The following is a 16,881-nucleotide window of genomic DNA, read 5'->3' as shown; positions in this document are numbered from 1 at the left end:
CTTTCCACTCTTCCTAAATATAATGTCTAAATGCTTAGTTTTTGGGTATTTAAAAACTTTATGCCATCATGAATTATGTGAGGAACGGTATACGCATAGTGTGTTTTATTGCTCCTAGTATAAGTGTATCATAGTCTCGATATTAACGTTTTGGCAGACCTGTCAGATCTTATTAAATGGTCCTTTTATGTTATGATTTGGAGGTCAAAGAACTAGTACTAGGATGAGAAGTATCAGGTCCCATTTTCTTCACATGTGCTTGCCTTATGGGCATTATCTTTTATATAAGATTCTTCCGTCTTTTTCAACCATTTGTCTTTTTTTGAGGACAGTTTAGTTAAGCTAGATAGCTAAATTTGTCCACTTCATTAGGCAAATATAAACTATAATATGCTGAAAGTAAATGAATAAGTGAGGGCCTCATTTGTCAACGTCTTACAGAGTTCTTCACCCTTCCCTCAGAATACCTAAGTAATGTGTGTGATATGTGGTGTGATCTAACATACCAACTCAGTGAGTCCTCTCCTGAAAGTACATGATAAGTATTTATAAAAGCTAAGTTTTATCTCTGGACAAAATAATTACATAGTTGTAATATTTTCTTCCCATACCCCATTGGATTATCTTTGTGTGTACTCTGGGGAGACAAGATCATTGATAATTTGGGATTATTTGTAAAGTTGTGAGACGTTGAGAAGAAATTGGGCTGAATTGTGTCACTGTAGCAACGACCAGAGAATCCTGATGGCATTTTAAAAAATTGTTAATGTTGTAGATTAGGGATTGGAAAAGGATTTTTAAAAATACGTTTCAGCTTGGCCTTTTAATGTTAACACCATAATTTCTTTCATCAGTAGAAGTCTGATTGAATGAATTAAATTTTGCTGAAGTAACCTGGTGAATCTGAAAAGATAAAGAACTTGACTGTCAAGTGTGTGTTAAATTGTTCTTGATTGTAGTTACAAACATTGTGCTATGTTACCACAGCTGTTTGAGATGGAGAACGCTTTTACTGTATCATCATCAGATCCTCATCCCCCTCCTGCAGCCCCTCCTTCACATTCTTTACCTTTATCTTCATCTTCTACCTCATCTGGGACTAAAAAACAAAAGAGGACCCCCACGTATCAGAGATCTGTAAGTCAGGAAAACAGTCATCCCAGCTTTTTTGCTTTGTGTTAAAAGCATGATTTAGGAGGGCCACTCAAATAACCTGCAAACTCACTTTCTAACTTCCCCTGGGCATTTTCTTCTCCTTGAATCAGAAAAGATAAATTTAGTAATTTAGGGTCTTGCTACTCAAAATGAGTCCAAAAATCTAAAGCATTGCTATCACCTTGGGAGCTTGTTAGAAGTGGAGAATCTCAAACTCCTGCCCCCACTAACATCAGTATTTTGTATTTTAACCAGATTGCCAGGTAGGTGAAGTTTGAGAAGCCCTACTTTAGAGTCAGATTGTAGAAGTAGGCCTTCTTAGTCTGAATCCTCTACCATTTGACTTTGGCAAGTCATTTAGCCTGTCTGTCAGTTACTTCATTGGTAAAATGGTGATGTTACTTTCTCACGGGCTTTGTAAAAATTACACGAGATAATACATGTTAAACACAGAGCAACGTCTAGCATGAAAGAACTAGAACTTAACCACCTGCAGATTAGATGGCTTTGATTTGCATGATTTGGCCATCTTATACACTGTTTACTCATTTATTGTTCTAGAATTTGTCATTTTTTCCCCTAATGAAAAATATTTTTATTAATAAGGTCCAGAATCATGCTTAAAATGCTTATTAATAAGTCAAATTTTCAATGAAAGGGTCTTAAACTAGTAAAGATGTGGATATCTTGCTGTCATAGTAAATCAGTTACAGACCTAACCTTTGCTAGGGATTTTGTCCTCTTTCATTCATCACTTACATTAATAAAGTAATTTGTTTTTATAGTTTTACTTAAGTAAGGCAAAATGAAATATCCAATGTGATAGACAGTATTTGATGATGTAAACAGGTTCCATTGCATTGTATTTAAATAGCTCTTTTCACTAAAGACTGTTTTCTTTTGCTTTTTATGATCATAGAAGCAAATGGCAGTATTTAGAGATTTCATCAGCGTCAAATGGATGAAAAGATTTCTTTAAATATACCTGTAATATGATTAAAAGTTTTAGATTTGAAGAGCTTTTGTTGTCTTGGAGGTTTGTCTTAGAAAAATCTTGTTTTCCAACTCACTGTTTTGGCTTGTCTTCCATTGAAAAATCCAAGTATGCATTACTCTGATATTTTCTAGTTCAAAATAAGTATTGCATACAAAGTTTCTTTTGTTTCCATCTCTACTAATTTAAATAATTGCTTGTGGATGCATGGCTTACCAAATAGTGTTAAGGTTTCTATTTAAGTTTCAAAGTTGATTTTAATTTCTTAAGTGTTATGGTAGTTTGGATTGCCATCCCTTGGATATCCATTACCTTTGTTCTGAAATTATTGTCTTAGTAATTTAAAGTTAACATAAAAGCAGCTTTTACTTAATGTAGTTGCTTTACCTTAACACTAAACTTCAGAAATCGTATTTGCTGGTAAGTGAAAATTCTGCCGTAAATTTGGGCAATTCCCTAAAATAAATGAAATTATGTCTTCTGAAATGTTTTGTTAGCTAAATTAATATTTCAATAATAAAAACCCATAAACTTCCCTTTACCTACTTTATTTTCTTTTCCTTTTTACATTAAAAATTTAGTGATTTGTTAACAGACTTAGTATGTTATGGAGATAATGTACAGATCTGAATATATTAAGTTCTTTTTCTTTTTAAAACAGATGAGCTTTGATCCAAACCTTCTCCATAACAATGGACACAATGGGTACCCTAACGGTACTTCAGCAGCACTGCGTGAAACTGGGGTTATTGAAAAACTGCTAACCTCTTACGGATTTATTCAGTGTTCAGAACGTCAAGCTAGACTTTTCTTCCACTGTTCTCAGTATAATGGCAACCTGCAGGACTTAAAAGTAGGAGGTAATCTGTCATTGATTATCCTTTTTAAAATACTCATCACACATTTCTGTTGCATGTCAACTTGCTCATGACAGTGTTATAGTTTTGGCCTTTTAATTGCCCCAGTTATAGACATGTGTCTCCCTAAACCAGCAGAATCCTGATTTCTAATTGTGGTGGTGTCTTTTGGGGGAATGAAAGACTCATTGACTTAAAGATACCTTTGAATTTTTTTACAATATTTTTTAAATAGATACTTGGAAGATATTTTTTTCCATATTCATGACTTTAGTTATATATTAGATTTTAAGCCAATGAAAATATTTAACTTTTATGATGTTAGTTTTGACTGTTTTACCAGGTAGTATTTTTGGTAGTACTTGAAAAAAAAACTGAGAATGTCACCACTTGGACTATTCATCTTGGCTTACACCGTAGAAATCACTTTCACATATGAAAATGTATGGCTTAGTAGAAGACTGAAATTATAAGGTCACAGTGTGTGTTTTTTAAAATATCTTTGGGGGAAAAGTCAGAACAACAGTTAACACGAGTATTTGCATACTAAATACTCTAAATCCTACAAGAGCATTTTTTTGGTTAATCCTTATTTTGTGGGTGAGGGAACCTGAGGTACAGAGAAGTTTTTTTTTTTTTTTTCCCAAAAAGAGGTACAGAGAAGCTTAAGAAAAAGAAAACTTGCCAAAAGTCATGATCTTTGTATTGCCTCATTTGCAGTAAGAGTAAATGCTGTGAAAATTAAGACTAAGATACTCATGTCTTAATCTAAAGCGGTGGTTCTGAAGCATTAGTATTGTCAGAATAACCTGGAAGGCTTGTTTAAACACAAAATGCTGTACCCAGTGCCTAGAGTTTGTCTTTGAATAGGTCTGGAGTGGGGCCCAGGAATTTGCATTCCTTCTAAGCTCCCAGGTGATGCTGCTGCTGCTGGCCCAAGAACCACACTTTGAGAACTCACCGGTCTACAGCAACTCAAATGCTACATTAAGTTTGGCTTGAAAATGAGATACCATTTTGTCAAAATTAGTCCAACAAATACAATACTACTTTATTTTAGATGATGTTGAATTTGAAGTATCATCTGACCGGCGGACTGGGAAACCCATTGCTGTTAAACTGGTGAAGATAAAACCAGAAATCCTCCCTGAAGAAAGAATGAATGGACAAGTTAGTGGCTTTGATGCTTTGTGTTTTCTTAGGGCCCTGCATTTGCATATCTTTCACATTAGAAAAGGAAGATTCTCCCCATCTCCTCAGTTTGCACGCAAGAGAGCTATATAGTATATAAAGATTATTATTTTAAAATTCTATCAGAAGCACTGGCATTTCTTGACCTGAAATATAAAATATGGTCAAGACTCAATTTGGGTTTTTACATATAACCCTAAGTCTGTACTTACAGTCAGTTTACGTACTGTAAGTTTGAAACTTGGCAGCATGACATCCTCTTGTGGATCATATTAAAATGCATCCCTATGTATAGTATAGAGGATATTAAAATTCAGTTAATATTGCACAGTGCTGCTCCTGAAATGATTAGCAATGGAAATTTTTTTTTTTTTGACTGGTAGGTTGTGTGCGCTGTTCCTCACAACTTAGAGAGTAAATCTCCAGCTGCCCCGGGTCAGAGTCCAACAGGGAGTGTATGCTACGAACGTAATGGGGTAAACTTGTGTATTTTTCTTAAACCTTTGCCTGATCCACCATGTGATCTATAAGCGTACTTTAAAATTCAAAATAGAAAACGTAAGCTGCAGTTGGTAAATTCAGTTTTAAATTTGGTTTCTAAGAGGCTTCGAGTGCAGCATAATCAAAAACTTTAAAAAGAAAAAATCCTTAGGACTTCCAAGTGTCTTAGCTTGCCCAAGTGTGACCTTAGTTAGAACATTAAGGTAAAATGTTCCTTTTACTCGCTTTTTTGGGGGTTGTGGGAGGGGATCTTTTTTCCGGTTCTTTTTAAGCACTAACTCCATCTTTTTTGTTTGGAATGCCTTACATAAAAATTGTTTTTTTTGAAATGTAACTACAGTCTCTGGGCAAATGCTTCCACGTGTGTAAGCTTTTTGAAGTTGGATTGCTGCTCAGCTGTGGACTCGCAGAAGTCATCAGCATCATGGAGGGGAAGTGTGTTTATATGAATAAAATGATGTACTTGTTATAAAGCATTTTTAAGAAATTTGGCTTAAAATGCCAGTTTAAGAGGTATTTAACGAAGTAAATTACAGTATACAGAGAATGTGCATCCTGCCAATGTAGTAATAATAACTTATTAATTCACAGGAAGTGTTTTATCTGACTTACACCCCTGAAGATGTCGAAGGGAATGTTCAGCTGGAAACTGGAGATAAAATAAACTTTGTAATTGATAACAATAAACAGTAAGTTCTTTTTTTCCACCTAAGTTGGGGTTTTTTGTTTTGTTTCTTTTGTTCACCCCCTCCAATAAGAAGAAGAAATTTGAAATGAGCTAAAAACCTAACCTGTAAATGTGGATAATTTTAATGATAATTTTCATGATTTTAAACTTCATTAGCTAGGCAGTTAAGGGGCTCTTCTGTGATGGGCACTGTGCAGATGTCAAAAATAGGAATATAATTAAAATATGGTCAGAGCTTTCAAGGAGCTGTTTTAAAAGTCAGTGAGGGGCTCTTGGGTGGCTCAGTCGTTAAGCGTCTGCCTTCAGCTCAGGGCGTGATCCCGGAGTTCTGGGATCGAGCCCCACATCAGGCTCTTCCGCTGGGAGCCTGCTTCTTCCTCTCCCACTCCCCTTGCTTGTGTTCCCTCTCTCGCTGGCTGTCCCTATCTCTGTCAAATAAATAAAATCTTTAAAAAATAAATAAAATAAAAGTCAGTGAAAGTTTTGCAAAAGCAGCAGTGCTGGAGAAAAGTTTTGAGGAAAAGCGTGTAAAGTCACTAGGGAGTTGGGAGGGGGGGAGTGTTCTGAGTAGAAGCATCATTTTGAGGAAATGGCCAAAAGTTTGAGTTGATTGAATTCACTGGATCATAGGAAGATGAAGTTTGAGCTTTATCCCATAGTCCTAGGACTCTTGGATTTTAAGTGGGGGATGGGAGTGGGGATGGAGGTGCGATCGGTTTAGATCATTGAAAGTCATGGAGATGGCAGACTTTTGGAGAGTAGGGGTACTCTAGAGGCATTGACTTGAGAGTTAATGTGCAAGATGAGGGTCTAATCTAATATGGTAGGCCAGGGGTGGTCAGGTGGAGAAGTCAAGCCACACTGAGAAGATAAAATCAAGTTTTGTGATTGATTAGGTAGAGGTGTATATTGGAATTAACGAGAGCGGAGTCCCAAATGCCACCTTGGCTACTGGGCAGGTGATGATATTATTAACCAGATTAAGAAAATACAGAAGAAAGTATTAAGTGTTGGAGAAGAATTCTTTTTTTTTTTTTTTTTTTAATGATTTTTTATTATATTATGTTAGTCACCATACAGTACATCCCCGGTTTCCGATGTAAGGCTCGATGATTCATTAGTTGTGTATAACACCCAGTGCACCATGCAATACGTGCCCTCCTTACTACCCATCACCGGTCTATCCCATTCCCCCACCCCCCTCCCCTCTGAAGTTGGAGAAGAATTCTTATTTTGGCATTTTGAATTTGAGGTATCTGGGTATATCTAGGTGAAGCTACTGAACTTGTATGTATAAGTCTGAAACAAGCTAGTAATAGAACAGAATATACAGCTCTGAAATTCGTAAGTGTAAGTAGTTTAAGGAAAGTGTAGTTAAAGCCTAGGGATAATTATTTTTATAAGAATACAGAAGGAAGTTAAAAGTAGGAAGTTGGAAAAAATGCTAGGAATGCACTTTCCAATAGCACAGAGAAAGCAAAATCTCAAGAGCATGTGTAGCATTGTTAGCCCTAAACCTTACCTCTTGTAAGACTTCAGTCTTCATTTAAAGGAATTAGATCAAGGAGTGCCTGGGTGGCTCAGTTATTTAAGTGTCGGACTTTTGATTTCAGCTCAGGTCATGTTCCTCAGGGTTGTGGGATCTGGGCCCACATCGGCTCCACGTCAGGCCCTGCCCCCAGCGTGGAGCCTGCTCCTCTCCCTCTCCCCCTCCCACTCCCCTACCTTGCACGTGCTCTCTTTCACACGCTCTCTTGCACATGCTTTCTTTAAAATAAATAAATCTTTAAAAAATGAATCAGATTGAGTTGGTGGGTGTATTAATAGTTCCAGTCTGAAGGCCTCAATTTGATCTCAGGAAGCACGGGGATAGGGCTTGAGTTTAAAGGTGGAGCCAATGAAAGGGCTTTATTTAACCTTTATTAAATTTCTGTGTGTGCCAAGCACTAGTACTAAATACTTTATATATAGTTGTTAATCCTGAGAACAGCTTCACCTGAGTCTTCCATCTGTAAAATTGAGGTATGTTCTCATAAAGTGACTTGCCTGAAGTCATACAGCCTTGAAATAGCAGATACTTGAGCCCCAGTCTGGCTCTAAAGCCTTTCAGTGTAGTAAGTTGCAAAGGCAAGTAGGATTTTTCCAGTGCCTTCATTATTTTGTTAATTTTTGAAATTAAAAGCACAATTGGGTTGTAGTTTGTCCATGAAAAATTAAGGGAAGTAATTGCTTAGTCTGCAGCTTTTCTTAAAACAACTACACGAAGAGTCTGTTCCATCTTTAAAACGAAGTCAGATTCACATTGCTGCTGCTCAAAGATGGGGACAGGATAATATGTGGTGCCTAATTGGTTTTCAGTAAAGGCGAATGTCATTTTTTAAAGTGTAGCAAATTTCTTCTTTAATCACTGCATATACTCAACTTTCTTTTATGGCTGTTTAATCAGAAATAATTGGTGGGACAGCTACTAAGTTCAGCACTTGTTGAAAACAGGGACCATCTCTTATTCATCTCTCTATCCACATTACTTTTGTTTGCAGCATATATATCTACTCAAATGTTTATCCAAGAAATGACCTTCCTAAAACTTTAGATTCCCCATCTTTGGTTGCGTTCAGCTTGTGACTTTTATTTCTTTTGTTGCAATAGAAAAGCATAGAGTGTCCATGATATTCTTTTAAGGGTCTAAGAGAAAAATGATACATATATGTGTGCCCAATTTAGAAGACTAGGGAATTTGAGCAAAAATCCTTTGCATATGAAGCCATATGAAAAGGATCATGTGCCATAAACTACATTTGCTTTTCGTGTTGACATAAAATTCTTGAAGCCTTAGAAAACTAGTTTGTTTCTCTGGACTCATCAAATCTAACCAAACCAATGCATATTTCACCCCTCTTTGACCCCCCCCCCGCCCCGCCCCGTCCCCACCTGATTATTCTTTTCTAGTACTGGTGCTGTCAGTGCTCGTAACATTATGCTGTTGAAAAAGAAACAAGCCCGCTGTCAGGGAGTAGTTTGTGCCATGAAGGTAAGTGTCATCAAATAACGAGAAACTTGAGGTTTTTTCTTTGACTGCTTTTAGTCTATACTTCATACCTAAGCCTTTTGTTTTTTCTGTTTATCTTCCCTTTAAAAATATTTCACTGTTAACATCAAAAGTAATCTATTAAAATTTCTTGGTTATTAATTCGTTATGTTCTTTAAAATGGGCCATGTGATTGATACTAATATTAGACCTAACCAAATATATTGTTTTCGGTACAGTATGATTTTATGAAAAGGCTTATTGATTGCAAATTATAATCATAAATATGTACACTTAATAGTACCTGATGTTCCTATTATTTTTTGGGTTTTGCTTGTCTGTCTTTAGGAGGCGTTTGGCTTTATTGAAAGAGGTGATATTGTAAAAGAGATATTCTTTCACTATAGTGAATTTAAGGGTGACTTAGAAACCTTACAGCCTGGAGATGACGTGGAATTCACAATCAAGGACAGAAATGTAAGATAGTTGACTAACTTGATCTTTGGCCTCCTTTTAAGATCAAAAATGAATTACATTTTTAGGAAACACTTAAAATTACATGATTCCACCCCCCTTTCTGATTTAGGGTAAAGAAGTTGCAACAGATGTCAGACTATTGCCTCAAGGAACAGTCATTTTTGAAGATATCAGCATTGAACATTTTGAAGGAACTGTAACCAAAGTAATCCCAAAAGTACCCAGTAAAAACCAGGTAAGTAGTCTTTTTCAGGAGGTTTTCTTTTGTCTCATCAGTAGTAGAGTAATTTGGTGTATGGAAATTTTACTCAATAATGTAATTTTATGATGGTGGAACAATTAAATATTTCTTGATATATATATAATCAAACTAAATGAGAAACCAGTGATGTATCCATGAATATGTTTTATTTTTTTACTGGGTGATAAGGAGAAAGGGACAAAAATGCTGGTTAAATTGGGCAGAAACCAGTTTGGGTGTGTGTTTACTGGGGTTCTCTCCTGACCACTTCCCCCCCTCCCCCCCCATTTGTTTCATTTGTGTGGGAGGTAAGGTGAGGAGAGGAGGCTAGTGGTGTCATTGCTTAAAGAAATGTGAAACATCAAAGTCTTGAAATTCTTTCCTTACTTAAATAAAATATTTCTGTGTCAGAGTGGAGGTTCTTAACTGCGGTATTGTGATTTTATGATTGTATCGTGTGACCATAGAACACAGAGCTTTCAAATTGGACTTACGTTATCAACATCTTTTTTACCTGTAGGGAACTGTTTATTATAAATAACATGGGTTTGCTGTGTGTTCTTCTTGTTTGACTTAGAACTAGGAAGGATGAGAAATCTCCAGCTAAAATAGTTTTTCCTTCTCATCAGAATGACCCATTGCCAGGACGTATCAAAGTTGATTTTGTGATTCCTAAAGAACTTCCCTTTGGAGACAAAGATACAAAATCCAAGGTGACCCTGCTGGAAGGCGACCATGTTAGGTTTAATATTTCAACAGACCGACGTGACAAATTAGAACGAGCAACCAACATAGAAGTTCTATCAAATACATTTCAGTTCACTAATGAAGCCAGAGAAATGGTAAGTGTTGGATATTATTTGATACTTGTATTCAATATGGGGGCCAATGTTATATTCAAATTTGTAATGCTGTAGTAAGAGAAGTCTTTAAGGTAATGGTGACATTGGGCAGTTACCTTGTTAAGTGATTAAGAAAACGGATCTTTTGAGTCAGTCTGGATTTGATATCTGACTCTACCAGTTATCTTGGAGTAGATGTGAAAAAGTTTTAGAAAAGGAAATGTATACAGGATGATTTCTAAGATCTTTTGAGAGTCAGTGATTCTCTGGACCTTAAATAGGAATACTGAGAAAATTCAAGTCTATCATTGTAGATTTTCCCGAACTGTTCCGTAAGATGTTTAGTAAACAGTAGATAAAACAAAGTTAAATAGGTTTCGGGTTTTTGAGTTTTTACAGCAGGGCTTTGCAAATTCTGTTTAGTAGGTATAAGTGCAGGAATGACATATTACCAGAATTGTTTCCCAAACATGTTTTACAAGCTTGGTTTTCATAAGTTAGCTTTCTCAGATGTAATTTCATAGTTAGTTCTGTTGGGGGGTTATAACGTGAGGTATATCTCAGTGCTGTCAGTGGAACTGGGTACATTCAATGGAAATTTAAGTTTCTTGGGACTTTTAACATTTAACTTTGGAGATCTGATCTTATGGACACTTGCAGAGTGCTTTTAACTTTAAAAATTTTGAGAACCAAATGAATGAATTTTTTAAAAAACTTCTTGGATAGCATCTGTTTGCCTGACCGTATGGACTACATTGTAGAGTAGCTTGGCTGCCATTAAGATTTAGCAAGGATTAAATGTCAGAATATTGTTCATGCTATATTCAGAACTGGTTATAGAATAGTCATCAGTAATCATGTAAAAAAATATGCAATATATAAGCCATTGGTAGGTTGATAATAATTGTTTCAGTAAATATTTGAGCACCTGCCATGTGCCAGTTAACTCTGGATATAATGCCCTCACAGAGCTGATAATTTCGTAAGAAGGGGGGGAAAATAAGGAAAGGATTTCCTGGGGTGCCTGGGTGGCGCAGTCGTTAAGCGTCTGCCTTCGGCTCAGGGTGTGATCCCAGGGTTATGGGATCGAGCTCCACATCAGGCTCCTCTGCTGGGAGCCTGCTTCTTCCTCTCCCACTAGTGCCCCCTGCTTGTGTTCCCTCTTTCTCTGTCTCTCTCTGTCAAATAAATAAATAAATCTTAAAAAAAAAAAAAAAAGGAAAGGATTTCCTATATTTTATTTATTCTTCAGACCTAAATCTTTTTTTTTTTTTAAGATTTTATTTATTTATTTGACAGAGATAGAGACAGCCAGCGAGAGAGGGAACACAAGCAGGGGGAGTGGGAGAGGAAGAAGCAGGCTCATAGCAGAGGAGCCTGATGTGGGGCTCGATCCCATAACGCCGGATCACGCCCTGAGCCAAAGGCAGACGCTTAACCGCTGTGCCACCCAGGCGCCCCACTTCAGACCAAAGTCTTAAGCCTTTCCTGTGCCTAAACTCACATAAAGTTTTTGAGGTAGAGACTAAAAAGTTGCCTTTAGTTGACTTCGGAAGTATTTAAAGTATTAGTGTATAGATTTTTAAAATTTCTGGATGTTGTCATAAAGTTTGGGCCTTATTTGGAATCTTTGATTCTACCACTTAATTGGCTGTGTGTTTTGGATGAACTGCTTAACCTCGCTCAGCCTCAGTTTCCTCATCTTACAAAACAGGATAATAATACCAAGTTCACAGATTTGAGAATTAAAAGGAATACATCGTGTGCATGTGTTTAAATTCGAGTGTTATAATTTTTTCTATAAATACTGGCCAAGGAGTAACATCTCACACAGTTGCTTAGAGGTTAATTTACTGAAAAACTTAAAGCAATGAGTTTGTATTTAAATGGAGAAGTAAAAACGTAGATGTAGAATTTGGGTCATTAATACAGAGAATTCCTAATGAATTTAACTTGATGCTTCCAGAGTTGAGTGTTGTTTTCTTGGAAAGCTTCACATCCAGTGAAAATATTATCTGGATTTCAGGGTGTAATAGCTGCCATGAGAGATGGTTTTGGTTTCATCAAGTGTGTGGATCGTGATGCTCGTATGTTCTTCCACTTCAGTGAAATTCTGGATGGGAACCAGCTCCATATTGCAGATGAAGTAGAGTTTACTGTGGTTCCTGTGAGTAGTTTTTGAGAAAAGAATGGGATGGTTTCTTGGTGCTTCCTTTTTCAGTTTAAAGTTACTTTTGTTTATCATTTGTAGGATATGCTCTCTGCCCAAAGAAATCATGCTATTAGGATTAAAAAGCTTCCCAAGGGCACGGTTTCATTCCACTCCCATTCAGATCATCGTTTTCTGGGCACTGTAGAAAAAGAAGCCACTTTCTCCAATCCTAAAACCACTAGCCCAAATAAAGGCAAAGAAAAGGTAAGTTTTATATGATGAAAATTATTTATGTAGCTTTTTTTTTTTTTTTTTTTTTTTTTTAAGATTTATTTATTTTAGGGGCACCTGGGTGGCTCAGCTGTTAAGTGTCTGCCTTCAGCTCAGGTCACGATCCCAGGGTCCTGGGATCGAGCCCCGCGTCAGGCTCCTTGCTCGGCGGGAAGCCTGCTTCTCCCTCTCACACTCCCCTTGTGTTTCCTCTCTCGCTGTCTCTCTCTGTCAAATAAATAAATAAAATCTTTAAAAAAAAAAAAGATTTATTTATTTTAGAGGTGCGTGAGGGGACCGAAAGGGGTGAGGGAGTGGGAAAAACAGAGGAGATTCCAAGTTTAGCATGGAACCTGATGTGGGGCTCAGCCTCATGACCCTGAAATCGTGACCTGAGCTGAAATCAAGAGTCGGATGCTTAACCGACTGAGCCACCCAGGTGTCCCGATATATGTAGCTCTTTATTAGACTTCTGCTTCAAGGAAAGCACTGTCCACACAGTAATGGAGTTGAGTATTGTCTCTTTTGGAATTCTCTGTAATATCAACAGTGGTGAACTAATAATCTAAAGGGTTTTTTAATCTCAGCATTATTGACTTTTCTGTGGGGGCAGGTGGCTGTTGTGTGCATTGCTGGATGTTTTGCAGTATCCCTGGCCTTTTCCCACCAGAGACCAGTATTTCTCTTCGCCCCTTCTGTGACAGCCACACGTGTTGCCAGATAATGCCAGACGTCCCAGAATCACCCCCGGTTGAGAACCGCTCATCTAAAATGATAGTATTTGTCTTCCAGAGCAGTTTAAAGCTTTCAGATTTGGATAGATTCAGATCACATGTTTGAATTCCATTTATTGAATAGTTCAATGAACAGAAATATAAAGCTGTCTAGTCTAACATGGCTTTTGCTCTCAAATAATAGGGAGTTGTATAGAAGCAAGTAATTCATACAAAATATAAAATGATGCCATAAAAGGTCAATAAGCGTGCCATGGCGAAAATGAATTCTAATGGTGGGGGGCGGATTTGGGATGGTTTCACTAAGGCACTGACCTTTAATAGGTGGGGATAAATGAGGAAAGGACATTCCTCACAGAATAGAGGTACAGATGAGAAAAATTCAGAGTTTCTTTAGAAAGCACTAAATATTAGTTAAATAGGAAGATAGGGTTTTTCTTTGGTGGGGTCGAATGGGGACATACGGGTAAAAATCAGGATACAGCCAGATTGAGAAGGTTTGATTGCTACTCTAAAGAATTTAGACATTGTTCTGTACTCAGAAGATTTCTTTTGGAAAGTGTCATCAGGTGTGCACTTCAGGAAGAAATGGCAATAGTATGAACCCTAGATAGGGGTGGAGAAAGACAAAAGATGAAGAGGCCTGTTAGGAAATTTAGATAGTCCTTGAACCGGGGGACAGCGATCATGGATGTAGACAAGAGAAGTTACATGAGAGAGAAGGTCATGTGATTTTAGAAATAACTAGGAGCCTGTAAGAGTGGAATAGCATCTTTTTTTTTTTTTTAATTGATTTGAGAGAGCGAGGGAACATGGGGGGGGGGCAGAAGGAGAGGGAGAAGCAAACTCCTGCTGAGCAGGGAGACTGATGTGGGGCTTGATCCCAGGACCCTGAGATCATGACCTGAGCTGAAGGCAGATGCTTAACTGACTGAGCCACCCAGGTGCCCCAGGAGTGGAATAGCATCTTGTTTACAATTTATTTTGTAGCTTAGGAAATCATTTCACCTCTGAGCTTAAGTTTTTAAACAAAAAATCACAGTCTCCTGTATTGTTGAAAAATCTCTCACAGGTCCTGGCCCATAGTAGGCATTTCAAAGTGCTGCTGTTAAAAATAATAAAAACAAAAGAAAACCAGTGGGGCTTATTTTTAACGGTTTTTAGCTCTTAGAATGCCCTGCTTCCTATATGGCTCTGGCAAAACTGACTTGATCAAGACAGCCTTTGTATGAGACTTTTCCTACCCTTTTATTGTTCTTTTCTTCTTGGCCAGCGGTGGACCCTAGTGAGTTTCTGTCATTGTGCTTATTTATAACAGTGTATTATACTTGTTTATGAATCTGTGTTCTCTGCTAAACTGGGCTCTTCATGAGCAGGGATTGTCTTATCCCTATTTTCTATACTTTGGAGTATGTTGTCATGACGGTGTCGACTGGATATTGACATTAATGGGTTAGAGTTGAGAGCAAAATTGAATGTTGAGATTTCGAGTGTGGTTGACTTGCAAAAGAGTCAGTGTCATTGGAGTCAGACCTGAACTCACTGACCTCCTCCTTCATTTAACTTAAGTCAGGTCCTTAGCATCATTTTGTAATGGCTGTGTAACCTTGGTCAAGTTCATTTTAACTTCCTAAGACTTTCTTAATAGAAGAGTAACTTTGAAGATGGTTTTATAATAACATTGAATTTGATAATATAAAGTGCCTAACATAATGTCTGATACAATTTAAATGTCCAGTATGACTATATAGCAGTGGTGTAAGGAATATGAATGGTAAAAGTAGAAATTAATTGGTTTTAAATATTAATAATTGGTAATGTATTCTGGAACTTAGGAAAGGAGGGATATGGGCAGTGATCCCCATAGGAATGATATTTGAAACCACAGAAGTAGTGTAATTTATGTCGTCGCTATACAGTGTCATTGTTTACTGTGTGATTCTGTGTGGCATATCCAAAATTTCTTAGGCTTTTGAGGAGCTTATCTTGTATTCAACAGTGATTTAAGTGTTACTGTGGAACCATTGGTATAATTGCCTGTTTGGATTTCACATGCTCCGAACTCTGTTAGATCCTATACCAAATTAAATTCTCGTTCATCAGTTAAATACATTTCATACAAAACACTAACAAGGTACTATGGGAGATTCAAAATAGGTGGTAGAAAAGCTTCTTGCCCTACAGAATTTCCACTGGCTTTTTTCGGGTTTTTTAAAATTTTATTTTATTTATTTATTTGACAGACAGCGAGAGAGGGAACACAAGCAGGGGGAGTGGGAGAGGAAGAAGCAGGCTCCTAGCGGAGGAGCCTGATGTGGGGCTCGATCCCAGAACGCTAGGATCACACCCTGAGCCAAAGGCAGATGCTTAACAACTGAGCCACCCAGGCACCCCCAGAATTTCCACTGTTAAGAATACATGCTCAGTTTAATTTCTGACAGTTTGTGAGAAGTATTGAGTAAGTGTGTGGTAAATTTTTAATAAGCTTTCCCTCCTCAACAACAAAAATTAGGTCCTTGAGACTAAAAGACCTAATTACAGCAGATTGAGTCAGTCCTGGGTTAAGGCAAGACCACCTTTTTTTTATTCATATGAAAACTCTTTTACTTTAGGGAACCCTAGAATAGGATATTTCTACAGCTGTGACAATTCTTCAGCTCAAGGGTCTATAAAAACTGTAGCTGTTTATTGCCTTTTTGTTCTTGATTCTTTTGATTGTATTCTTTATCTTTTTTAGGAGGCTGAGGATGGTGTTATTGCTTATGATGATTGTGGGGTGAAATTGACTATTGCTTTTCAAGCCAAGGATGTGGAAGGATCTACTTCTCCTCAAATAGGAGATAAGGCAAGATACTTCTGCTCATTTGAGAGAAGGGTTAAAGGTTGTCCTCTTAATCCTAAGTCTTGCACAATGGTTTCTTTTTAATCTTCTCAAGCTTTGCTAAAATGCTTTGTGCTTAAGAGTTTAATATAAGAACATCTTTCCATTTAAAAGCAGCTTATTCAATTAGAACGGAGTCTAGGAAGCCCTTTTTTGAGGAGTCAGTATTTAAACACTAGCTAAGATATGCCTAAATCAATGAACTTAGATAAAAGTAATATTATTACAAGCTAGAACAGCCACCAGAAGAACATTATCAAAGTAAAATCACACCAAAGATTTTATATTGCTGTGCATTTTTCTCAAACTTAGTATGTCTGGTTTTCTGATAGCCCTGCTTTAAAGAAATTGTGAATTTATAAGGAATAAATACACACTGGAGAGCAAAACTTGATCTCTTATGAAAAGTGGAATGGGACATAGAAGTATTAGTTTTGGTGAAAATGTATTGCATCAGAGTATTTAACACAAAGGATATTTGGAGTGGAAACCATGGTCTGGGGAAGTTATGGGTCCTGAGGTAAGGAGCTTGGTGTGGAAAAGACATGGTATTAATAAATGTCCTTATTTTTCACAGGTTGAATTTAGTATTAGTGACAAACAGAGGCCTGGACAACAGATTGCAACTTGTGTGCGACTTTTAGGTCGTAATTCCAACTCCAAGAGGCTCTTGGGTTATGTGGCAACTCTGAAGGATAATTTTGGATTTATTGAAACAGCCAATCATGATAAGGAAATCTTTTTCCATTACAGGTGAGGAATGTCTTGGAGAACTTAGAGCTTACTATCCTTTGTTTGGTTTGGGAGTCCAAAACATTTAGTATTGGGTGGTTATATATTTTTTAATTTCAGATCTCATACTGGTAAAAT

At 37.1% G+C, this 16,881-nt stretch overlaps 1 protein-coding gene across 4 annotated transcripts in view; it reads left to right on the top strand.

Moving 5' to 3' along the window:
• CSDE1 (cold shock domain containing E1) overlaps nt 1–16,881 on the top strand; it is a 37,635-nt gene that overhangs the window by 12,392 nt on the left and 8,362 nt on the right. Inside the window, exons 3-15 of one of the 4 annotated variants that reach the window (XM_045801441.2) lie at nt 988–1,137; nt 2,811–3,009; nt 4,067–4,176; nt 4,581–4,673; nt 5,290–5,387; nt 8,336–8,417; nt 8,763–8,891; nt 9,001–9,126; nt 9,762–9,974; nt 12,001–12,141; nt 12,226–12,390; nt 15,868–15,975; nt 16,589–16,764. In XM_045801441.2, coding sequence (XP_045657397.1) covers nt 997–1,137; nt 2,811–3,009; nt 4,067–4,176; nt 4,581–4,673; nt 5,290–5,387; nt 8,336–8,417; nt 8,763–8,891; nt 9,001–9,126; nt 9,762–9,974; nt 12,001–12,141; nt 12,226–12,390; nt 15,868–15,975; nt 16,589–16,764 — 1,781 coding nt within the window. In that variant the 5' untranslated portion in view covers nt 988–996. Of the gene's footprint in view, nt 1–959; nt 1,138–2,810; nt 3,010–4,066; nt 4,177–4,580; nt 4,674–5,289; nt 5,388–8,335; nt 8,418–8,762; nt 8,892–9,000; nt 9,127–9,761; nt 9,975–12,000; nt 12,142–12,225; nt 12,391–15,867; nt 15,976–16,588; nt 16,765–16,881 lie in introns of those variants that run through there. The other 3 variants (XM_087866195.1, XM_045801443.2, XM_045801442.2) reach the window with 3 other exon arrangements.

The sequence above is a fragment of the Ursus americanus genome, chromosome 12, assembly GCF_024610735.1.
Source record: "Ursus americanus isolate L20-20 chromosome 12, mUrsAme1.1.p, whole genome shotgun sequence".
Taxonomy (NCBI): Eukaryota; Metazoa; Chordata; class Mammalia; order Carnivora; family Ursidae; genus Ursus; species Ursus americanus.
Note: the sequence above shows the minus strand (reverse complement) of the source record. Positions and strands in the feature narration are given on the sequence as shown.